The following is a 25,345-nucleotide window of genomic DNA, read 5'->3' as shown; positions in this document are numbered from 1 at the left end:
CATGTGACATACCACAGATGTGAGACACATGCCACGGCCTTTGTACTTTGTCAAGCACCATCTGGTTGGCCTCTTAACATTTTATTTTCTGGGACATCCCATGCCACTTTGAGTCCCTGGGACAACATAGGAGAAGATGTGGTCTGGGCTAGTGATCTACAGTCCTGGCTGTCGCCCCCCGGGAACTCACAATTTTTGAAGAGTCCTCTTAAAATACAAATAATTGTATTGCACTTCATTTTTTCAGAAAAGTACAAGAAAGTACAGTCACTTTGGTATTTATAAGGAGCCAAATTTTCTAAGCTCAAACAATAATATGGTTTAGCATATTTGGAGATTCATGGAACATTCTAGTATGTGCCATCATTATAAAGAGATGCAAAGACGTAGAAGATATGATTTTTGGAGGTAAAACTAGACTCTAAAAGACCAGTTCTGCCTTTTTAAATGGAAGCTGTTTTCCCTGCTATGATTTGAAGGAAATTTTATATTCCTTTGTCTACCTTTTTTCCCTTCCTAAAAATAAAAAAAAGAAAGTTTAATCCTTTTATCCTGCCTATGTCATAGAATTGGATCATTTTAATCTCTAAGGCTTTTTGGTCTCAGTACATAGGAGCTGTTTTGCAAAGCAGTTGTGAGAATATTCTAGTAAGGAAGATTTGCTCATTTCTTAGCAAATCACTTGAATCCCTTCGCCTCATTGAATGTACCTGCTCCAAACTGTGGTGGCTCTTATATCTGTGATTCATCAGCCTTTTTTCTGGCTCTGATCCTCATTCTGTCCACATTCATCCCAGGAGAAGGGAAGCCCCAAGTGGTGGCTGCCCTCAGGAAAGCTGGCAGAATATGGGCCAAGTCCTGTGAGATTCCAGGTAGGGTGAGGATGCAGGAGGAGGACCCTGAATGCTGGGCATCATTGCCTGTAGTAAAATATGGCACTCAATGCGCGCGCGCGCGCTCACACACACACACACACACACACACACACACACACACACACACAAACACACACATTTTACTGAAATCTTTTGAGCAACAGGAAATAGACTTAATTGAAACACTTTAAAAGTAGCCATTTTGGGCTTCCCTGGTGGCGCAGTGGTTGAGAGTCTGCCTGCTGATGCAGGGGACATGGGTTCGTGCCCCCGTCCAGGAAGATCCCACATGCCGCGGAGCGGCTGGGCCCGCGAGCCATGGCCGCTGAGCCTGCGCGTCCGGAGCCTGTGCTCTGCAACGGGACAGGCCACAGCAGTGAGAGGCCCGCGTACCGAAAAAAAGAAAAAGTAGACATTTTGTTGTAAAATCCAGCCTCCTTCCCTCAAACCTAAGGTGCGTCTTGCTAGTTTTAAAGATATTTTAAAAGGAAAACTTGTTGCAGATGGATCCAGGATCACTTCCCGTAAAGAGAAAGTGAATAAATGAATACAATGAAAATAAAGTAACCTTGACTTCTGGGGCCTTAAATTTTGTTAAAATTCATTCTCTCTCAAAATAGTCACAGAGCCAACAGAAGTATGGATGTTGGATGTTGGATTTTTTTTCCAGCTTGGCAATGTCACTGCCTTCCTCCACATGCAAAAGTGAAGGCCTGTAGCAAGGCTGGTCCTGGAGGCAGGGCTCTGGGGGTGAGTCCCTGGAGAAAGCCCCAGAAGCGACCCAGCAGGGATGGGGCTCCCTCTATCCACAGCCTGGCTTGTCCTCCCCTGCCCTCAGACCCTGTGGGTCATCAGGCTCCAGACCACCTGCTAAGCCTCATGACCACACTATCTGCTTACTTCACTGGCCGTATGTTTCTGTCTCTCATGACCAGCCTGCCCAGTCCCTGACCTTCTGTTCTCCCAGGCCTCTGGCTCTCATTTTGGCTTTGTGCTCAAATCTTCTGCTTCTTACCTCACTTTGATCTTTAGAGGGTTTAATTCAGATCTCCTGCCAGTTCAGACTCTCTGCTGCAATGAGACCCTTGACTTTCCCTTCCTTTGGGTCCTCCAGCTCTATTTCCTGTCCTGTCTCCATGCCCCACCCTCACTGTAAGCTGACAGGTCTCACTGCAACAGAAATTTCTGTCTAGAAAGGGATGTCTAGCATCCACTCTAGTTGATGGTCCAAAGTCATGATCCAGTGTTAATTACTTTCAGGTAGCATTTAGTTCAGTAGAATCCAGTGTTGCAAAGTTAGACCATTGCCTAGAATTCTTCATAAAGGAACGAAATGACGTCATAAAGGAACAAATATTTAGATATTAAATAAGTCATAGACTCTCAGAACTTGATGGAATTTAAGGATCATTTTGTCCACCCTCTTCTTTTTTTATTGAAAAGCAAAGAGATCGAGTATCTTGGCCAAGATCACATAGTTTGTGGTAGGGCCTGGCTCTATAAGCCCTGCCCAAGGGGTCCTTCCTGATTCCCACACTTGCCCAGTGTGTATATGGTGAAAACCATTTGCTTGGAGCAGTGTTCCCCGAATCACAGGGTGCCCACCACTGGGAGTACCTGAGATGATTTTGGGTGGCTCATGAGATGATTTTAGGTGATACATGGACATAGCACTAAACCACGTTGACTCTTAACAGAAATTTATTACCTTTTCAACACTCTTTCAATCCTAACTTTTTGTGGGAGAAATTCTCCGGTAGCTCTACAATATCTCTAACACCTCCCTATCAGTCGTTAATCTCCCTTTTATCAAAATAGAGCAGACCTTAGGCCCAGAGCCTTCAGCAGGCAACAGAATTCAACATCCCTTTGTTTCCATTATGTTTATTTTTATGATGACCTCCTCTTTATGGCAAGTGATCCTGGATTCCCATCTGTGATAGTGATACAAATTCTTCTCTTTAAAATAGTCTTTAAACAGCAAGAGTGAGGCAATAAAAATACAAAGTACATATCACAGGTGATATGATAAGCAGATGCGGCAAAAACTGGGATGATGGTGTGTGAGTGAAATTTAGGAAGTCCTGGTTTAAGAGTTCAAGTGTATCGCTTCCTAACGAAAACCTCAGTTGCTGAAAAGAACAGCGTGCCTCTCGCCAGAGTGGGCTCTGGGTTTTATTGCTAAAGTTGTATCTCTGGCCTGACCGTCAGAGAGAAATGCACACAGAATAAAGCTTGCCGTGCAAATGAGCATCCAGAGGTCATAAACTGCAGAAGATTGTAGTGTTTAAGTTTGGAATGCTGGCTGATGCCAAATGTCACTTTCTTTTCCCATAGTATGAATTCAGCGTGATCTTTGATACAAGCCACCTGTCTGGGGAAGAGGAAGTTCTTAGCTTCATCGTTACTGCTCAGAGGTAAGGGGGATTTAAATTTTTCCAAAGATGAAAGATTTATGGGACCAAGAAAGGTCATGCCCTGGTCATGCTTTGATGATGATGCCCAAAACGCCGAGGAGGAAGGAACCGCTCAGTGATAAAGCCCCAAACTGCTGCATAGAATCGGGTCTCTCAAGGATGGTGCTTGTCTAGTTCCGCTTGTGCAGACACCAGCTCAGAGAGAGCTGGGAAGGACTAGGGGTTCATCCAGTCAGAGGTAAATGATTTTACAGCTGAGGAGAGACAGGCCTGGAGAGGTCAGGATTCCAGCCCAAGCTTATGTGGTTGGTTAGTTCACAAGTGTCCTCTGTGGTCAGTGGCTTCTCATGGATGTACCCCAGCGTCCCTTGATGCGAGGACATGACACCTGCAGCCTGAGGGCCCGGCCAAGCCTGTTGGTGGAGGCCCCCAAGAGATGGTCCTCAAGAGAGGGCTTGTCCTAGGAGCTGAGTGGACAGATAGGGAAGGGGACAGTGCAGTAGTGATGTCTTCCCTCAGGACTGTGCTCCTGCCTCTCTCTCTCCAGTAGAGCCAAGGGTGCTTGAGAGAGACTCTGGGGTCATGAGCTGCCTCCACAAGCCAGAATCCACAGGTGCATTGAAGTACCATCTGGGTAGCCCTTGGCCGATAGCTGGGCTGGAAGGAGAGGTACTTAGGTGGGTGAATAGGGAGATACAAGCTTTGACTGTATAGGTTGGATACCCAAGGCAACCTTTTTATTTGAATTTTTATTTGGAAATGATTTTAAACTTAACAGAAATGTTGCAAAGAATAGTGCAAGGAACTCCTGTATACCCTTTACCCAGATTCACTCAGTCTTGACGCTCTGCCTCATTTATTTTATCATTCTCTTTCTGTGTATGATTTTTTCCACTTAACCATCTGAAAGTAAGTTGCAGACATCATGCCTCTTTACCCATAAGTATCTTCATGTGTTTCCTAAGAATGAGGCCATTCTCTAAAATAACCCCAGTATAGTTATAAAATTCAGGAAAATTAACGCTGATACAATGCTATTATCTAATCTCTAGTCCATGTTCCAGTTGTCCCAAAAATGACTTTGTAGCCACTTTTTTACTGGTCCAGAGTCTGATCAAGGATCAGGCATTCAGTTATCATGTCTTATCTCTAGTTGCCTTAATCTCCAAAACAAACTTTCATGCCAAGGGATCTGAGTCTATCCCAGAGGTGGTCTGGAGATCTGAACCAAACACTGGGAAGCCCAAGGTCAGGCAAGGTCCACAGAAAAAAGGTGAGATAACAAAATCAGGAACCTCATGGCTAATGGAGGCCGGGAAAATGGAAGGCCAGACACTAGATGAGCAGACCATGAAACCAGGGGCTGCAGGTCAACCAGAGAAAGGCGATTGTGCAACCACAGGTTAGCATGTGGCCAAGACTGGAGACCCACTGAATCCGGGGTGCAGAGCGAGGCAAGGGGCTGAGCCTTGTAAAACTAAGGCCCCCACCCACATGGTCACCTCTGAAATGAGGGTGCTCAACCCAAGACTTCCTCCAAGGAGGACTGCACCCTCGGGCACTGAGAAGGAGCTCCTGGTCCCACATTCTGAAATAGGAGGTCATCTCCCGGACTTTTCAGATGAGCCCCATCGTTCAAGATAACAGGTGCCGGCTCAGCCATCTATCTGACCCCCAGGTAGAGCAAGGGGTCCGCCTCTGGATCGCTCCTCTCAACCCCATTCATGTCCATCAAATGTAAAGCACTGAGCAGAAGCTGAGAGGGAGCCGGGATGAATGAATGAGAGAGTCTTCCATCTCAAACCTCATCAAGACAGGGTCAGTCTAGAGACAGAGGCAGACATGGCTCAGTGCAGGAAGTAGGGCAGAACAGCCCAGGGCAGGCACTGTCCCTCACTCATTCTACAAACCTTTGAGCACTTACTACAACCAGCCACTGTGTGAGACAAGGGCAGATACAGCAGGGACCAAAGTTGGTAAAAGCCCTTCTCTTGGGCTCCTATAGTTGCTTCAAGCCTCAAAGCAAATGCACAAATCCATAATCAAAGTGTCTCCTGTCCCATGAAATAATCAAAACTTGATTTTAAGTTAAGGCTTCCTCCCTTCTGCCAGGGCAAGGCTGCAGGAGGGAAGGCTTTCTCCGGGAATAGTCTAGCTTTCCTGCAGTGGTGCTTCTACTGGCCCTTTCCCCCTTTTCCTGAGAGCCCCCCAGGCTCACAGCAGGGGTTGTGAGAGGTAAAAGGCAAACAGGAAAGGTCTTTCTTACCAGGCACTGCTGCAGGCACTCACTCAGTCTGGGTATGCAGAGCTGGCTCCTCCCCTTTGGGGACCCCCTCCGCCCTCCCACTACTGGGGAGGCTCACCTGTGCTTCCTCCCTTACCACATCTTCCAACCTCAGCCTCTAGGCGGCCAAAGATGCCTTCAGTTCCTGCTGCCCAGACTGTGCCCCGGGACAGGACCAAAGGTGACCCTACCCTGGCTCTTGCTTGTAGATCCCACTCAGGAATCTTTGCCCTGACAGTCTCTGGAAAGGTAGGTGATCCTTGTGGAGTCAGGAGGGGAAAGCCAGCAGCCCCCTCCCCTTACATTTCCTGGGCCTGCATCTGACTGTCCTGATCAAGGTCCCCTGAAGCTTAACTTAAAAGGCAGTCACCCTCCCCTGACCACAAACCATTTTCTCCAAAATCTGTCTCCAACAATCCTCCTTTCCCGACTCTGTTACATCCTTGACATTATAGTTTGGGTTGTTGCCACCAGACATAGTAAATCCTGGTTTAGTGCTTTCCTCTGAATTTTGGCATCTATTATGCCTCAGCCAAAACTTGCATTTTAACACCCTGTCGTACCCACCCCAGCCTGAGTGATTCTTGAATTTTCACAAAAACACCAATTAGTCAAAGGTTAGACTAAGATTCTTCCCAAGTGCTGAATCTTTCAACATCACCCTTGGTCCATTCTTGCCTCTTACTAATTAATGGCTTTGCCCCCAAAGCCTGAAGTCACTGGGCATTTGGGAGGTTCAGGTCAGGCCCCAACAAATACAACCCAACAGTAGACAGCAGCAGGACTGGTGGGGCAAACACTCAACGAGGCTTTGTTTTATTTTTTCACTGGAGTCCTTCCTCAGTCTCAATGTTATTTAAAACTCACAAAATTAAGATTAATTTTCCTTTGGGAACCACTGTGAAACTGGAAGTATACATTTTCAGAGCCCTTCAATCCACCACCACTGTAGCATATTTTTGCATTTAATGCTGCTTTCTCTATTTTTTTTTTTTTTTAGCATTTTCCTTAATATCTTAGAGCATGTTCTTTCTCCTAAAAATGAGATCACAGCACGTCACAGTGGTTGTTTGACCCTCTTTACCTTGTGTTGTCATATCCAGCCTCCACTCCAAAGGTGATGACTTTCTGGCCTTTAGCTCAGCACTAGTGGGACTTAACAAACACTAATTATATCCTACATATTGCAATAGGACATGCAAACCAGATGGAAATAAGAACCACAGTGAATGTTAAAATACAGCCCAGCAATCCCCCAACTCCTGCACAACTTTCCAGTGCAGCATGGCTCCCGCTGTCTGTCAGGGTAGCATTGCCACAGGAATAATAGCATTTCAACACAGATGACAATTGTCTGAGCTTGCCAGCTTTGAAATCATGCAGGACGTGATTATTTTTTATTCACACTATTTTCAATATCACATCATTCACGTTTACATAAAGCATGGCTATGATCTAATAGAAACGCAAAGCATAGAGAAGGTAGACTTTGTTCCCACTGCCAGAATCCAGAAGGGCTTCACTGGGGAGGTGGCATTTACACAGAGGAGTCTGGTTTTGGGCTGAAGAAGCCTAGGCACAGTGGTGAGGATGTGCATGGCACAGCCTACTCTGTCACACCCATGTGACTGGTGGGCATTGAAGTGCATTGGGGATTCCTGACCATCTCAGAGGAAGCGTGGGGGACATACAAGGGCAGTAGAAGGAAGATGAGGCTGAAAGAGGAGATTGGGCTGGTCCACGGAGGGCCTTGAAAGCCTCAACTGCATTCCCCAGGCAGTGGGGAGCCACTGAAAGTTTTTGAAGAGGGGAGTGATACAATGCAATGGCTTGCCCACAGAGCACAAGACTGTTGGATTTAATAAAGGGGGGCAGATGCTTATTCCAACCTGAAAATTCTCATTCTCCTGCTGTTTCTAGAAACCACAGAAAACTTGCCATTGTTGGGCAGATCTATCAGTGTGCTGTCTGGGTCTCTCAACACCTGGAGCAGCTGATATTCATGGGAAGGAACATTTGGGCAGGAAATATGACATGGAAGAGACTTTCCCTTGTCAAAAAGAGGAAACTCCACCTACTTCCCAATCCCATTTAGGGCTAATCAGAGGTGTCAAAGAAGGGGAGCAAACAACACAGAAACTTTATCTACTAGAATCTCATGTCCATAGACCAGTGGTGTTCTGATCTTAGGTGCCCATTAGAATCACCTGGGAGCCTTAAAAACTACCGATGCCTGGTCCACCCTACAGGGACCCTGATCTAATTTGTCTGGGGTGAGATCTGGGCATTGGGATTTTTTTAAAGGTTCATCAAATGATTACTCTGTATAGTCCCTTACTCTATACTAGGCACATTTTCACTCAACACACATCTGTTAAGCACCTACTATTTGCCAGATGCAGTGCTGGGCATATAAGAAAATGCTAATAACTTAATTAAAGAACATCCCTTTATGTACATTAATATTTCTATATAGCATTAGGGAACACCTAGTACTGGTCGCTTAAATAATTAAATATCAGAATCTTCTAATTTCTTGAATCACAGATGTTTAGGAAGCTGTGTTATCTATTAAACTTGCAGCAGAATATTTCAGGCACCCATTTCTCTGCAGACTTTGGTGAAAATCTGGTCTTACTGTCCCAGAGGGCACCCACAGCACTTGATTCCGTACTGTGACGGAAAGATCCTTAAAGCTCCTTATCTTGAAAGCCACAGTTAAAATACCAATCGTCCTTTTCTTCCCGTCACCACCCTTTGAAGATCTCTTGCCTACTTGTGGATTTAGGAGGACAGAAAGTTGAGACTAAACAGTTTCTCAAGAGCTCCTGTCTCAGCAGCCTGGCTCTGCAGACCATGGGAATTATCCCAAGTCACGAGCTTGCAGAATAACTGGGGGCCTTTTGATGTTCAGCCTCTTTATCTCAACTTTGCAACTTCACTCAGTCTGGAGCAGTCACCCGATGACAGATGAGACTGTTGGGCCAGAGCTGCCAGCGGCCACAGGTGGCTGGACAAATGGCAGGGCACGGGGTGGCGCTTCCATCAGGAACCAATTACTCAGACCTGGCAGGATGCTGGGTGAGGGGAGGGAGCAGGCCCGGGCGTTGCCATCCTCCCATCCATTCAGGAGTCACCTCTGGTTTGCCCTGAGCAGTGATTGTACAGCTTTTATTGTCCCCTCTGGGAAAGGAAGGGCAAGGAAGTGAGGCCAGGTGGGCACCTGATCCTGCAGCTTCTGTAAACTGTGATGGATTCACCCCATATGCGGAAAACAGATGAGGAGTCAGGGGTCAGAGTCACAGAGCACCACTGTTTCAGAACAATAGGAGAGAGGAGGAGAGGGGATGTGAGCTGTTGAAGTATGGTTGCATTCAGCACTCGCTGGTGAGGAGAGGAAGGCAGTGGGGGCAGAGGGAGGGCAGGGAGCCGGCAGGAACTCTGCACAGGTTCAGGGAATGATGGGTGGGGAGTGGTGCAGATGAGCTGTGTCCAAACCTCAGCAGGTCTTGTGGACTCTTATGTTCCACCCCTGGAGGGTGAACTTAGCTTTCAACTGGGACCCTTTGTTCACTCTGTGTGGTAGAACCAGGTGCTGGGTTCAGCACCATATACCCAGTAGCCGTGCTTTTTCCCAAGGTGGTTGCTTCCCTACAATAATGATCACAATTCATGTTTGAAATTTCATAAAGTAGTGAAGGGAAACTAGGTCTTCTTTCTCCTCCTTTTCCTCCTCTTCCTCCCTTCCTCTCCTCTTCCTTCTCCCCTCCCTCACTCCCCCAAATCTGGTATCAGGAGAAGCCATCACAGTGGAAAAGCACGGGTTTTGGAGACTGTCCTGGTTGCTGTGGGTGCTTGGGGCAAGTTACCTAATCTGTCTGAGCTGATTATTACCTGTCAGTGGTGGGTGAGCCCCTCCCTCCAGGGTTACTCTGAGGACCCAGCTCAGTCATGCTGAGGAGTGTGCCTGGCACATGGTAGCCCTCAACAGCATCAGCCCTCTTGTGTTCACCTTTCCAGAATGACCCTGCAAGACTCCCCATTCTGTGCTTCCTCACCCCAAGGGGAAGGCCCGTATGTGAACCTGCTGGAGCCAGAATTCCATAACAGGAACTCCCATGATATTTATCAGGACGGGGTTGGCCAGGACCTCTCTCCTGGGCTTGGTTGTCAGTGGATGATGGGTGATGCCTGTAGATGGGAAATAGCTGCTAAAGTCCAGCAGACCCCTTCCCAGCTGCAGTGCCCTAACCTTGCTGGTCCATTATTCATGGAGCAAGCCTTGCAGAAGCAGCACACACTGTTGGTGCCCACCCATAACCTCTCAGCACTCATCTCCACCACACACGCACTGGACAGCTCCCAGCTCCCAGCACCTGCCTCTCTGCCTGAGGCTTTTTCTGGCCACACCCCCCATCACCTGTGCACATAGGGCAGGTGCCAGGGATTTAATGCCCCCTCCCCGCCCCCCAGCAGGCCTCAGGAGTCAGTGGATCAGCTCCCATGGCCTCAGTTAGGGAGACTGGGGTTGGTGCTCAACGCTGCCTCCCAGAGTTCCCTGGCCAGACCGAGCCCAGCTGCCCACAGCCCTGACCTGCTGGATCACGTGCCCTGATTGCCTGCCTTCCTTCCTGTCTCCCTTCTCCACTCCCCACTCATGTCTTTGTGGGGGGAATACAACTGAGACCATAGGGCACTGGGATGCCATACAGGGACCAAAAACAGAGCTGAGGGTAAAAAGGTGCAGAACGGAGACCTGTTGCAGGGAGGGGAGACACCCGCTGTGGGCGGGCTGTGCTGACCAGTGTCCCCTCCTCTCTCCCTGCACAGCGGCAACATGGAGCGCTCAGAGTCCCTGCACGACAACACCCTCACGCTGACAGTGCCGCTGATGCACGAGGTGGACACATCCATCACTGGGTGAGTAGCCGGGACACATCTGCCTGGAGCGGAACACTGTACTTCTCTTATGTTTGCTTGTGTAGCCAGGAGCCAGCAGCCCTGCCACTTCCGCTCCTGCCCAGCTTTGAAATGCAGGTTGAAGCTTTAGCTGCAGTGACTCATGTCCTCCTCCCTGATTTTCTCCTCTTTCCCAGCTACCCACCCACCTGGTAGGTAACACAAGAAGTGTGATGACAAATATAAGCCCCATAATTTCTTTGAATATTCTGTACATCTTTCCATGCATCTCTTCCCAGTGCCCACCCCTCCAGAGTGTCATAGGATAGGAGGCAGCTTGATTCCTGGGATTAAAACCTTAGCCAAAGGCTCCTGGGCCAGAGGTTACGACCAGATGCATCCCAGTGCCCTGGCTGGCTCCCAGGAAGCCTGGGCTGCTTTCTGATTAGCCTCGAGTCACCGCTGACTTTGCGTGTTTCTGACCCTTCTGCAGAGCCAGCAGGCAGGGCCGATCACAGCAGGCCCACCATCTGCCTGGCTGAAGTCCTTGGCCACTCAATGCTGCTGGCATTGTTGGAAAGCAGGGCTGCAGGCAGGCACCCAAAACAACCCGGGGTGGTTTTCAGCCAAAACCCAGGCCTGGAAAAATGAGAAGTCAGTTCCTGTTTCCGGCTTCAGAAACAGAGCACATACTTCTTTGATAGTGGAAAAAGGATTTGCACAATTAGTTTAGATCAAATGAGGACCTGTTGAACCCTTGCCCCACAGGCAAGCTGAACTTTCTGGAGGTTCAAAGTTTCTCATTTTTCAGTTTTCAAGTGCTTCTTGGGTCCCGGCCTTGGCTGGAAGTAAAAAAGTTAATGCGTTGCAGAAGGAACCATCCCTGCAAAGCTCCCCCACTCTGCTGGGTGTCAGGAATGAGTCTCCGGTGGGCGTTCCTGCCTCTTGGCGTTTTTCATCACGTTCTTTAGACATGAGGCATTGGTGGAATATATTTGCAAATTAACACAGATTTGCCTCTGTTCATGGCTCTATTTTTAACCCTGTAGTTTATTTACTTGTCTCCTCAGAGGCACAGTGAGAATATCCCCAGGACCAAGCCCCGTCCTTGGGGGATGAAAGAGAAAACACAGGCTCACTTGATCCCGTTGTCCAGCCCTCAGAGACCTCGTTGTGAGGTGTTAACAGCACCCCCCCACCCCCGCCAGCCCCCCTCCCCCTGCGGACGAAGCCATCAGTTAAACAAACGAGTGAACCGCTGATACTTCCAGGAACATAAGACGGGGCTCATTTAAATGAACCAGCTCTTGCCATTGGGTGGTACTGGGAACTCACTGCAGTTCCAAACTCTAATATACGTTAAGTTGAAAATAGGTGAATTGCTATCCATTCACACTTGGTACCAAAAATCTTACATTATTGTGTTTAGGCAAGTGAGCAGCTTCTAGAATCTCCTCTAGAATCCATTGTTTGTCTGAGAATTTAAGTAAGTCTGGCTTTGTCTAATCTTGGGGTTTGTTTTTGCGGGCAACGTTGAAAGCATCACTACAGAATGAACCGGAATTCTTAATCACATCTTACGTAGCCACTGTTTGAAATCTGAAGAAAAAAGGCTATCACTGAGAGGACTCAACTTTTAATACCTAATTCCTAGTAATTTTGGTAGTCGGAAAATCTTTATTTTTTTTAAATGAATTTGTCACAGAGTGGGGCTTAGGATGCCAAATATATAATTCATTTAAATTGTCATACTCTTTTTCAATCCACAAAATGTTTTTCAAATGACAAAACAGAACACGCGTAATTTTATAATCCAGTTTAAAAAAAAAACAGAAATCAAAGCTACCATCGTCTTCCTCCTCATTTTAAAAACGTAATCCTGGTACATGTTTGTATATGTAGCTTATTGATTTCACCTAAGATGACAAGACATTACTGGAAATGTCTGTTTACAAAGCGTAGGTCTGGCTGTGTCCATTTACAGGAGAGGGAAGGAGCGGTTCCAGAAGGGAAGCGTTTGGTGGAGGACACTGTGGGGAGCCAGGTTCTAGATTAAATAGGGACAGATGTTTGGGTTCTCAGCGTAACAGTGACCCTGGGTTGGGATGACAGATTTCATGCTTTCCTCTTTCAGAATCATGTCTCCAACCTCCTTTGTGTACGGCGAGTCTGTGGACGCATCCAGCTTCATTCAGCTGGAAGACCTGGAGTGTCATTTCCAGCCTCTCAACGTCACCCTTCAGGTATCCACCCCTGGAGACCGTCTCTGTCACTGGGGACCAATGGAAGGGCCCAAGGGATGTGCCTTCTATGAAAGCAACCACTCCTGGGTGGACCAAGGGGATAACAAATAAAGATGGGGTGAGGGTCTAGAGAGGGAGGCAGTGAAATATTTGTGGTCTCTCACAAACAATGGTCTTCCTTTCTCCAAAGCATTCTCCCAGGCAAGAGGCCTCCAAAGCCATGATGGATAGCACACATCCCAGCTCAGAGAGGAGGTGCCTGCCGGCCAGCTAAGCCCCAACCGTCACACTCTATGTTTGATTTACAGGGAAAAAGGGAAAGATGAGGTTAGCCTTTCTTTTGAGACCTTAGAGTGATTGCTGGGAATAGGGCCTCAGTGGTTCTGAATTGCTTCTCAGAATTAGTTTCCTTTTCTCCATTGCTTTTTTGTAATTGGATAGAAAACAGATAAAGGCCAGATGGAGTTATTTCATTTTACTTAAATCATTTTAATTTTAATTACTTACAAATTAAGTAAGTTTAGTTACTTAAACTAAACTTTTGGAGGTGTCTTACAATAAAATATACAGTCAAAAACATTATTGAGAAGGATTCAAATGACACACATCATGTAATGAAAAGGGTATATGCAGAAATTAACACTGTAAAGTAACTATACTTAAGTAAAATAAAATTTTTTTTAAAAGAGGGTATAGATGTTGAAAGGAGAAGGCAAAAAAGAATAACAGTTATACAAAAACGTATTCAGAAGATACACAAAATGTTCTTTTCCCCCTCTTTAAAAAAAGAAAGAAATCTGAGGGCATGTGGTTACATCATGTTTCTCTGAATGCATTTTTGCAGGGAGCTTAAAGTTTCGTATTCAGGCAAAGAGCTTTCTTCTTGTATCCTGACGTAGATACAGGCTAGGGAATAGGGGCACCAGAAATGAGTGATTGGCATGACCCTTAGATTCTCCTCGTGATTATCAGTTGCCTGAGGAAGTACATAGCATTCCGTTCAGGATTAAGAAAGTTGGCTGGATCTGAAAGATAGATAGTGTGTGTCGTTGATTGGAAGGAAATCCTCTTGTGTTAGCAAAGCTGACAGTTTCCTGGAGAATTCTCTGACGACTAATTTTCTGGTATAACTGTCATTAGTCTGACCATCCTGCAGGAAAGCCACTGACCAGGTTGATGGTGATAGTGACCCCCAGAAAAAGGTAGAGATAGTGGGGGAGAATGGGGTCAGGGATATGGGTAAAATTCTGTTTCCTTATGCTGGCAACATCCTTCCTGAAGAAAAGCACAAGTCTTTCCATATAAAGATATTTTTTCTGTGTCTTTTCAAAGCTAATATTCAACAAGCTGCGTCATTGTTTAAAGACTCCACTGCAAATGCTGATGGGAGAAAGGCAGAGATATTAGTCTTGGACCTGGTTTCAAAGTTTCATCAGAGTTTTCTTAACAGAGATGTAATAATTTGTTGACCATTGATAGTTGGCTGTTTGGGTTTTTTTTGCATCATCAGTCATTTCCCTCACCTGAAAAATGATGAAAAATAATACAGATGTTACACAAGAACATTTGCAGAGAGTCAGACGTTAAGACATTTGTTAAAAATAAATAAGGTAATATAAGCTCTCCCATCCATCTGGTTTTGATGGGTGAAATCATGCAAAACAAAATCATCATCTTCTTTTCTTCCCCCCACTTGTGCTTTAATTGGAATTTCCCAGACAGGTCAATAGGTTTCTCTTCAATTCTGTGCTCTCACGTTTCACTTCAAATTAGCTATTTCCATCATGGTTGGAAATTCCTTCCTTTTCTTGTGCCTTAGGGTTGTTGTTATGGGTGAATTGTGTTCTTTCTGAATTAAGAGTTGCCAACAACTGCTCATCCACTCAACCATTTTTTGTGTCTGTTCTCTGAAGCAGATCTCACTATTGCAAAAAACGAAAACATGCTTTTCTAGGGAAGAGCTTGCTGGAGCTAGATCCTTATACGTTCTGTCAAGTGTGAAGACCCGGTGACTTGTCCAACCCGTCTCCTGGCTCTGCCCTTCTGACCTCAGCTTCAGAGATGCCCTGAATCCCTGAATTCTCTCTTTAGTCCCCAGGCCACCAAGCAGTGTTTCATTTCTTCCTCTCTCCTGCTCTACCCATCTTTTTTTTTTTTTTAAATAATGTCTCATATACATTATTGATACTATGTATAAAATAGACAATTGATGGGAACCTACTGTATAGCACAGGGAACTCTACCTAATGCACTGTGGTAACCTAAATGGGAGGGAAGTCCAAAAGGGAGGGGTCATCTGTATGTGTATGGCTGATTCATTTTGTTGTGCAGCGGAGGCTAAGACAACATTGTAAAGCAACCGTACTCCAATAAAAATTAATTTTAAAAAATAACATCTTTGAGACACATACCTTAGAGTTTACCTGTTTAAAGTGCGCAATGCAATGACTTTTTCCACAATTCTGTTTATACAGAATTGTGCAGCTGTCACCATAATCTAATTTTAGAACATTTTCATCACCCAAAAAGAAACTCCATACCCATTAGTAGTCATTCCCTGTATTAGTCTCCTATTGCTGCTGTAACAAATTACTGTGAACTTTATGCCAAATTTATTATCTTACAGTTCTGGAGGACAGAAGTCTGAAAAGGTTTCATTGGGCTAAAAGCAAGGTGTCAGCAGGGCTGCGTTCCTTTCTGGAGGTTCTAGGGAAGAATCTGTTTTCTTACCTTTTCCAGCTTCTAGAGGCTGCTGCATTCTTTGGCTCATGGCCCCTTTCATCTTCAAAGCCAACAATGGCCAGTTGGATCTCTTTCACAATACATCTCCCTGATTCTGACTCTGTCTCCCACTTCCCTATATAAGGACGCTTGCCATTACATTGCACCCACCTGGATAATCCAAGATCATCTCTCGATTTTAAAGTCAGCTGACTAGCAACCTGAAATCCCCCTTGCCATGTAATATAGTCAGTTTCCACGGATTAGGACATGGACATCTTTGGGAAGCCATTCTTCTGCCTGCCACACTTCTCATTCCCCCTTCCCCCCAGCCCTAGGCAACCACTAATCTGCTTTCTATCTCTACACATCTACCCATCTCTTTTACTCTCCTTCATCTTCCGTTTCTTCCTTCAGTTTCATGTTCAGCCTTTGCTCCATCTCCTTTCCTGTATCGGTCTTTTTGTGGCCGCCATCTTTTCTCTCATTTCTCAGGAGATAATGGGCTGCTGGAAACAGAAAATAAGGAGGACTGTGGTGGGAATGAGAGGGGTAAAGTTTACAGGACCAAATGCTGGGACAGAAAAGAGGTGCACAGGTGTCATCAAACAGTATTAGCAAGTGATAAGCTGTAAGTTATAGAGAAACCAAACCAGCTAGATAGTATAGTACAACAGCCCTTTCTGTAAGTTAGGTCATTTGGTTTGGGGACAACCCACTTTTTCTTTGAGGGTCTCAGTTACCTCAAACTGTAAAAGGAAAGGCATTGGACCAGATAAGTGGTTCTCAAAGTATGTTTCCTGGGCCAGCAACATCAGCATCTCCTGGGAACTCATTAGAAATACAAATCCTTTAGCCTCCACCCACCCCCTCCCAACCAGACCTACAACTGCAGAAACTCTGGACATGACCTTGCCCCAGTCTATGTTTTGACAAGCCCATCTGATTGTTCTGATATGTGTTAAAGTTTCAGAAATACTAGTCTAGATTATTCCTGAATCCTCACCAAGTGTAATAGTCTATGAGTAAATTTCCAGGTGTGTAAAAAGAAATATAATTTTTAGCTGGAAGAATACAAGAAAATGCTAAAGGGAAAGAAGGTAATTTGAAGGTTTGGGGATGTTAAATGCATATTTGAAAAATTTCTATTTCATTGAAATCTCTCATTTGATATTTCACTTCACTTCAAGTCATGAGCTTCTGTATCCTTCTGTATCTCTGTGTATCATTTCAAAGGATTTTAGAGTATATATTGCAGGACGTGAAATGAAGATCTCTATTTCTATTAAAACTTGCCATGTGTGTCTCATACCCACAGGTCTATAACACTGGGCCAAGCACCCTTCCTGGGTCATCTGTCAGCATCTCTTTCCCCAGTCGTCTGTCACCTGGAGGAGCTGAGATGTTTCATGTGCAGGAGATGGTGGTGAGTTCTCATTTGTTTTCACACTTGCTTTCAGGCTCAAGCCAGCCCATTCACATTTTGTATTCCACCCAAGAGCCCAGAAAGGTTAACTCATTCTACCTTTGGAAACATACCTGGAGAAGCCAGGAGACCTGCAACACCTGGATTTCTACATTGAGACAGCTTGGTTCATGCCATGAGAAGACCTCTTTGGGGATGGGCAAGCGTCAGTTATGAACCTGACTTCTGGGATGGACTTTACTGGCTCTGGGAACCGCCAGCAACTGTCTGTAGTCTTGTGCGTATCTGAATGTGTTTTTCTAAGGGGAAGATCCCCAGCACTCATAAAGATTCTCATAGGGCCACTGATGCCTGGAGGGTGAAGGATTCGTTCATAAGACAGAAGTATAGGTTGAAACTCAAGGTCATGTGCAGAATATGCCATTCAACGTGATCCTAAGTCAGCTGTAGATGATTTTCTCTCAACTAGGATATGATCGTTCTGCCTACCTCCTTGGCTTCTAGGACATCACATTCCCTTGGCTTCTCCTTTGTCACTGGTTTTCTCCTCATCTCCCCAACTTCTACAGGGCCCAGGGTCTCCTTTTTACCATCCTTAATCTTAGAGATCTCCCCCAGACTCATGGCTTTATATTCAGTCTGTGCTGATGACACCAGATGTTTTTCTCTCTAGCCCAGATCTCTCCCATGAATCCCAGACTTTGACAGTTAACTACCTTCAGGCCATCTCTCCCTGGATGCCTAACAGGAATCTCAGTCTTCTGCACAGCTGAACTCTCAACAGTATCCCTTCAAACCTGCTTCCCCCCATGACCTTCTGCATCTCAGCAAACAGCTACTAAGTCCTTCCAATTGCTTGAGTCACCCTTGACGCCTTTTCCCCACAGTTCACATCTGATCTGTCAGAAAATCTGATGTCTCTGCCCTCTCAACAAATCAGAATATTACCGCATTTGACCCTTCTACTGCCAGCACCCTGGCCCAAGGCACTGTCATCTGTCATCTGGGTTATTGCAGTGGCCCCCTCACTCGGGTCCCTGCTCCTGCTTTGGCATCCCTGCCATCTGTTCTTGCCGCAGTGGCAGAGCCAGCCTTCCAAAATCTAAGTCAGGTCATGTCATCCTCTGCTCAAAACCCTCCAGTGGCTCACTTACCCCACAGATTCTTCCAGCACCTCAGCCAGCCTCACAGCCTGTCTCTTGCCCCTCTCTGACCTCTCCTCCTCCTCCTCCTCTTTGCCACTCTCTCTACTGCAGTCATCCTGCCTCCTTGCTGGCCCTAGAGCATGGCAGATACTCTCCCACCTCCTGAATTTTACACTGGATCTTCCCTCTACCCAGCACGCCCTCCCCCAGAGAGCCACGTGACCTCCGCCCTCACATCCTCCCAGTGCTTACTCAGATATCACCTCCTCAGAGAGGCCCTCCCTGAACAGCCTTTGTCCCAGCACCCCTCATCCCCTTTTCCTGCTTGTGTTTCACCATCACCCTCATCACCAGCTGACATACCATGTATTTCCCTATTTGACCAGATTATCTGCCTCCTCCTGGCCCCATACAGTATAAGGATGGGGATTTCTGTCTGCTCACTACTGTATTTCCAGGGCCTCCTATATGCAATGCTTGGCATATATTATATGCTCAATCAATATTTGATATTGGACTGAAAGAAAAAACCCACAGTATAAAACAAAAGAAAGAGTCGTTTACTCTTTCTACATGAATTCAGGAAAAGTTTCATGCTGATATAAATCGCCTCAGTGTGCCTGAGAGTCTGGAGTGGCTGGGCGTGAGGGTGACCCCTCCTGGGAGGGAGGGTGCTTGATGGTTGAGAGTCACTACATAAGGAGAGGGAGTGTGGTCCACGTTGAGGGCACCACTGACTTGTTCCTTTTGCACAGGCACGTGAGGGACAGCTAGCCAGACAAAGGGACAGCCTCTCCATGGATAGCTTGAAAATCAGGGCAGCAAGACCCATGGCATGTGACACATCTGAGCCCACAGGAGGCTCAGAAAGCATCATGTGATGGCGATGATGGTCTCCTGCATTGCTATCTTCTTGGGTCACGTGGGCTGAAACCCTGGACCATGGGAGATGTTGAACGCAGAATATGTGCCCCTCCTGGCTTGCCTGCTTGGCCGTCCCCACTGCTCACGGTATTCCATTCCTGCTCCACAAAGTGTCCGTGCCTGGGCGCTCTGCTGAAACAGCGGTAGAAAAGCCCCTGGTGTTCTGCACCTACAGCTACCACGGTTTGAGCTTAGCGTGAGGTTCCTGCCACCCACATGCTCCCATCTGCCTCCTTACATAATGTTCATCTCACCAGCCACTCCACCTTGTCCCCACAGCTAGGGATGCTTTCCTCACAGAGCATGTTCTATGAGCCGTTCACATAAACATCTATAATGTTGTAGAGAAAAATGCTCCCCCATGGACAAAATTATTTATTGAACAAAACAGGAAATGTAAGTCACTCAGATTCTGGAAGTATCTCAGCACGAAGTCCACCCCCTTTTCTCTTTACTGATCATCCGACCGAGCAGGAGCCACTCGAAAGGACTTTGGGACGTGTTTATAAATAGCTGGCTTGGCGGGAAGGCATGAGAAATGGTTTTTCTGACGATATGCAGAACTGCCTGACTGATCATCCAGCTGAGTGGACTCTTGAAAACCCAAGTGCTGTGAGCTGCCTGCATTCCGTTCTCTGAGTTCTCAGAAGCAGACCCTTTGGATTTTCAATACGGTACTGAGAATTTTCAAAAGTATGTAACAGAATTCTCAAGGACAGCCAAGCCTTTGCTTGGATACTCCAGCCCGTGTTGAGGCCCTTGGCGTTTGTGTGGTATGGAAAATCAAACTCACTGGCAAATTCTCACTAAGCAAGTAGTGAAGCACTGTGTTCTCATGGACAGTCATCACTGGAGACCAGAATGATGATGAGACTAGAAATGTAAAAGCCAGTGCATGATGGATGCAGTGATGAGGAAAGAGTCCCAGGTACTGTTTCAGAGGCTGGTGGGCAGTACACCCTCTACCCTAAAGCCCACAGGGCTGAGAGCAAGGGCGTCCTGCAGCTCAGCCAGGTTCCCAGCCTTGGCCCCTCCCTTGCTCAGCAGCGCCCGAGAATGCCTACTGGGGCAGGTCATACAGCTCGTAACGTCCTCCACTCTGGCCTTTTGGGACTTTGAATAGAGTGGGGCTCTTGTTCTGGGTATTTAGGTGGTTTGGTGCAAGTCAGACTCACTCCTATTAGGAGAAACCAGTACTCCTTCCTTGTATTACACTAGGAGGGGCCCCTAAGGCCTGGTGGCATCCCCCCATACCTCAGCCACCACCATCCCCTAGTCTTGGATAGGCCCCTGGGCAGCCAGGAGCCAGCTACCTCCTCAGCCAGCTGAAGCCCAGGAGCAGAGAGCAGACATTGAGAGAGGACGTATCTGGCATCCCTCCCCACACACCACGGGACCCTCAGATTGTTTCTCTCCCTTCAACAGTGCCCGTGGTATCCATCATCTGTATAGATTGCTGAGGGTGGGCATACTGGCTGACCCCACGGGTCTGAGCTATCACCCCACCTAAGGCCCCGACTCTGCAACACAGTTTTCTAACTGTTGGTTCAGAATTCATTCAGAAGTATCAGGGGCTGCAGCCAGGGTCCCTGGACAGGACAGGCCTGCCTCTACATTTCACCAGAGAGTCTTTTGTTCTCCTGAAGTGTTTTTTGAGGTCAAGCTGCCTGTGAGTGGAGAGTGTCTTTGCTTACGTGGGAGAGATTAGTATAGGAAGCCTAGTGCAGTGAGACTCCTTTCTATGTTCACCCAGCTGAGGTTCCTGATCTCCTTCCCTTAGAGCAAGTGTTCCGAGCCCCACCACCCTGCTTGTGTTTTATTTAGAAACAGCCTTGGTGGTGGCCTGAGGAACGACCTGCAGTTTCCATTGCCTGCCACCCACTGGGGTTGTGCCGAGTCCTGTGGGGACGCTCGACTCCCCACAGCACAGCCAAAGCATGGGCAGGCCACCATGACCCTAGAGACCATCAGGAGGCCTAGTAGGGAGGACCATGAAAATAACAGAGAGAGTGAGAGAGGGGAAGAATGACAGACTTCTCCGGCCCATCTAAAATAAGAATCATCACAGGGACTTCCCTGGCAGGCCAGTGGTTAAGACTCCGCACTTCCACTGCAGGGGGCCCGAGTTCGATCCCTAGTTGGGGAACTAAGATCCCACATGCCGCGCAGTGTGGCCGAAAAATAAATAAATAAATAAAATAAAGATGAATAACTAAGTTATAGCAGAGTAGACATTTCCCCAAGAGGTACAGTGCATGTTGATAGTTGAAGTGATGAAGATAAATAAATAAAATAAAAATCATCACAAGTGCTAGATCATCCTTGATTTATTCTGCAGACACTGGCAGAGAAAGCACCAATGACGTTCCAGGCTCTACTAAGAGGAATAAATCATGCAACACTGGCAGAAATTCAGTCTAGCAGGAGGCAGATCTGTGAAATGTAATTGCAGTGCCATGTACCAAATGCAGTCATGGAGGCACACCCAGACCCAGGGATGTACAGAGGTATGGACCCCACCCTGGGGAGGGGACAGCAAATGCTTCACAAAGCAGGCTTTTGGAGTCAGGGCTTAGGGGATGTGTAGATGTTCACCAGGAGAACACGTGATGAGATCATTCCAGACAGAGGGAGTGGTCAGCATGTGTAGGAGTACAGTGGAGGCCCTACCTGGTTCTCCATTCTCTCTGCCCACCTCTTATAGGTGACTGTTCTCTGCGCCTTCTGCAGGGCGTACAGCAAATGGATTTCTTGGCAGTGTGACAGGGAGTGCTAAACCACTGTCATTTCCCGTGACAGTTGATGAGGTTCTGGGGTGCATCATTCCTTCTGAGGTGTATCATCTGTGTTTGCTCATGGACCCGCACCTTCATTTCTCTTGACTTAGGATTAGGGAAGGCCAGGCGCCCTGCTCCCCAAGGCTAAGCACACGTCGTAGACGTTGCCGGCAAATGATCAGGCTGCTGCAGGGGAGAGTGGCTTCTGTGGGCCTGACTACCCGTGTGAGACAAGCCATAGTCACTTGCTTCTGAGAGAAGGTTCCTGTTTGGATTGAGGATACAGCTTCTCTCACACAGCTTGATAGGAACCTGCCTGGAAAATGTAACGACCTCACTTTGTTGTGGGCCTGCTGCAGAGATGGGCCTTTTAGCAGAGACCCTGAGCACAGGCAGGCCTAAGAGAGGGCCAAGGTAGCACATGTGTCAAGCTTTATGGCTCATGAAGGCAAGACCTTTTGAACTTGGGTGGGATCCTGCTCCAAACTTAAGTTTACTCACAGGGGATGAAGGTTCAGGGGAAAGGATGGGAGGTTGTCTCAGGGCTCAAGCTTCAGGTGTTGACACTGAAAACCTGTCTGTGAGCAACTTTCTGACACTGGAGAAGGAGTCTTAGGGGTTTGGCTTCTAATAATATGCAGGAAGAAAAAAGTCATAAATGACTTACAGAGAGCGAAGGGCTGGAACTTTATTCCAGGTGAAAGTCCTGGGTCTTTGAAAAAACTCTAAAAGTAATCTAGAAGAAACATGAAATGAATACCATACCCTTCTTTCTTCCTTCTGCAAAACTATCTGAAAAGGCTTACCTCTCTGGTTTGTTCTGTCCCTACTATTGGGCAGTGATTCTAAAGAACTGACATGATTTCCAGGAAGTAAAATTGGGTGGGAATGAAGGATAATATTCCAAGGAGACACATCAATAACTTTGCCATAGGGTACCATTAGGATATTGATATCAATATAATATCAATACCAGTATTCATTAGAATATCCAAGTTGGTAGCAAGACTTATATCTTAGTAAATTGTAACCTCCCCCCTCCCCCCTGCCAGTGCGTGTGCACCAGACAGGGATGCCCATGATCTAATTTCTGCCAAAATGAGTCAGTTGATACTGGAACCTTAATTAATTTGTGATGAGGATCTCCATATCCCTATGAAGAAAAGATGCACCTGATATATCAGTGACCACACAGTAGCTTAAACTTAGAAATGGAGGACTGAATTGTTTTCCCCAAGGATGATCTGGGGAAGACAGATCTGCTTAATGAAAGCGGTGTTGGGACCATCAAATTGATCACATTTGATCAAAGGCTAAAGAGTGAAAAAATTTCTCCTGAATAACTGACAAAAAATGAATACCACTTAGTGCTGTCCTGAGGCTTTAGTGGCTTTTTTTATGTGCTGTTAAATTTAATCCACACAGCAGCTCCATAAGGTAAGGTCATTATCCCAAGTTAAGGAACCAGAACTCAAAGACTTGCCCAACATCACACAGCTAGTAAGTAATAGAGCTGGGTTTGTAGTCAGATCTACTTCCCCCTGTACTACTGTGCACACCCCTCCTGGGCGCACTGCCCACTCCCCAGTCACCAGAGGCAGACTCAGTCAACAGAACAGACAGAAGATGAGCAGACCACCAACAATCACCCACTTAGCATCTACCCCAGGACAGTGAGGCACCAACTGCTATCAAAAGAATTACTAACACCAGAGGGTATATTAACGAGGCAAACAGAAGAAGATTTTAGGATGAACAAGACTGATGTCTTCAGAGAGATGCAAAAAGACAGTATTCGCATGAAATAGAATAAACAAGAGTTTTGTAAATTTAAAATTTTGATCATTCGAATAAAAACCTTAGTATATTAGCTGTGTAGTAGAATGGATATAAAAGAGTAAAGTAGTGGACTGGAAACTTGAGGGATTTCTCAAGAATGTAGTACAAAAAGACCCAAAAAAGGCCAGTTAAACTTTTAACAATCTGGAATGAAGATCCAAATGCTCTCAATATAAGAGTTAGGAGGCTGGCAAGATGGAAGTGAAAGCAAGCCAAGATTCTTGTCTTGTTTGGGGGAAAAGTTTGTGTACCAATTAACTCAAGGCTTTGATAAAAGTAAAGTTTAAACATGCAAAAATTTTAATGGCAACTTAGAAGAATAAAAGCAATGTAGGACATCCAAACCACTAAAGAATAAGAAGCACTTAAAAAGAAAGAACTCATGAATAAGCAGGTGAAGGAGAAACAAAATTTTTACATGTATATGTATATGAGATGACAAGAATAAATCCAAATATATCAATAATCAGAATAACTGAGAATGAATTAAATGCCTTAGTGAAAGACAGACTTTCAGATGTGGGTTTTTTTTGACCCAGGCATAAGTTACTTGTAAGAGACACACCTTTAAAAATGACCCATAATGTAAGGCATTCAAAAAAAAATAAGGCAAATGCTAACAAAAAGAAAACAGGCATAAGAATATTAATAACAAACAAAATAGAATTGAAGCAAAAAATTGTTAAACAGGGCCCAAAAATGTATTCCAGAATGATTAAAGATACAATCCAGGGCTTCCCTGGTGGTGCAGTGGTTGAGAGTCCGCCTGCCGATGCAGGGGACACGGATTCGTGCCCCGGTCCAGGAAGATCCCACATGCCGTGGAGTGGCTGGGCCCGTGAGCCATGGCCACTGAGCCTGAGTGTCCGGAGCCTGTGCTCCGCAACGGGAGAGGCCACAACAGTGAGAGGCCCGCGTACCGCAAAAAAAAAAAAAATTAAAAAGATACAATCCAATGATTATTTGTAATATAAATGAATTTTTACATAACCAATCACATAGCTATAAAAAACATATAAAGTAATACCTGACAGAAAAACAAGGAGAAATTTACACATTCACAGTTACTGCAGGAAAATTTAATACACTTTCCTCAAAAATCATGAGTATTTGAATAATGCAGCTAACAATTGTGATCTCTTAGAGAGAGAAAAACCAAAATGAGTCAGAATGTCTGGGTTTCATTAGTATTTGCCTGCTTACCAGCTTTTGGTAACCTTGAGGAAGTCACCTAAATTCTCCAAGCTTATTTTCCTCCTGTGAAATGGACTATCTACTTCACATGGTGAGGATGGAAGAAGTTAATGTATATGGAGCAATTAGTAGAGTTCCTAGTATGTAAATAAGGGAATGCACATTCTTTTCAAACATATGTGAACATTCACAAATTACCCACGTATTGCACCACAAAAGCAAATCCCAATAGAATTTCAAAAGTAAAAGTAATACAAGCCACATTCTCAGACCACAATGCAATAAACTTGGAAGTTGACAACAAAAGTTTAGCCAAACAACCAACCAAAAACAGAACTACTTGGGAATTTTTAAACACCATCTTAATTTACTTTTTAGATAAAAAAGAAATCAAAGAGGAAGGGATAAACAAATTAGAAATGAAAGACAGTGAAAGCTTGTTCATATCAAAACTAATGGTTGTAGACAAAACCCACACAGAAGAAAATGTCACTACTCATATACAGAAAACAGGAAAGACTGAAAATAAGTGACCTAAATTGACAGGAAGAGCTAGTAAAATGACAATAAAATAAATTCAACTATAAGAAAGTAAAGTGAA

General features: G+C 45.8%; 1 protein-coding gene across 2 annotated transcripts in view; it reads left to right on the top strand.

Annotated features, from left to right (window-relative positions):
* Positions 1 to 25,345, top strand: part of ITGA9 (integrin subunit alpha 9) — a 348,141-nt gene that overhangs the window by 271,053 nt on the left and 51,743 nt on the right. The window contains exons 20-24 of one of the 2 annotated variants that reach the window (XR_004475769.2): positions 3,213 to 3,292; positions 10,407 to 10,496; positions 12,610 to 12,718; positions 16,758 to 16,865; positions 21,273 to 21,441. Coding sequence is in view for 1 of the 2 variants with exons in the window: in XM_004277914.4 (XP_004277962.1) it covers positions 3,213 to 3,292; positions 10,407 to 10,496; positions 12,610 to 12,718; positions 16,758 to 16,865 (387 nt within the window). In the remaining variant the exon portion in view is untranslated. The remainder of the gene's footprint in view (positions 1 to 3,212; positions 3,293 to 10,406; positions 10,497 to 12,609; positions 12,719 to 16,757; positions 16,866 to 21,272; positions 21,442 to 25,345) is intronic. The other variant, XM_004277914.4, reaches the window with a different exon arrangement.

Source organism: Orcinus orca, chromosome 10 (assembly GCF_937001465.1).
Source record: "Orcinus orca chromosome 10, mOrcOrc1.1, whole genome shotgun sequence".
Lineage (NCBI taxonomy): Eukaryota > Metazoa > Chordata > Mammalia > Artiodactyla > Delphinidae > Orcinus > Orcinus orca.
This window is presented reverse-complemented; position numbering and strand designations above follow the sequence as displayed.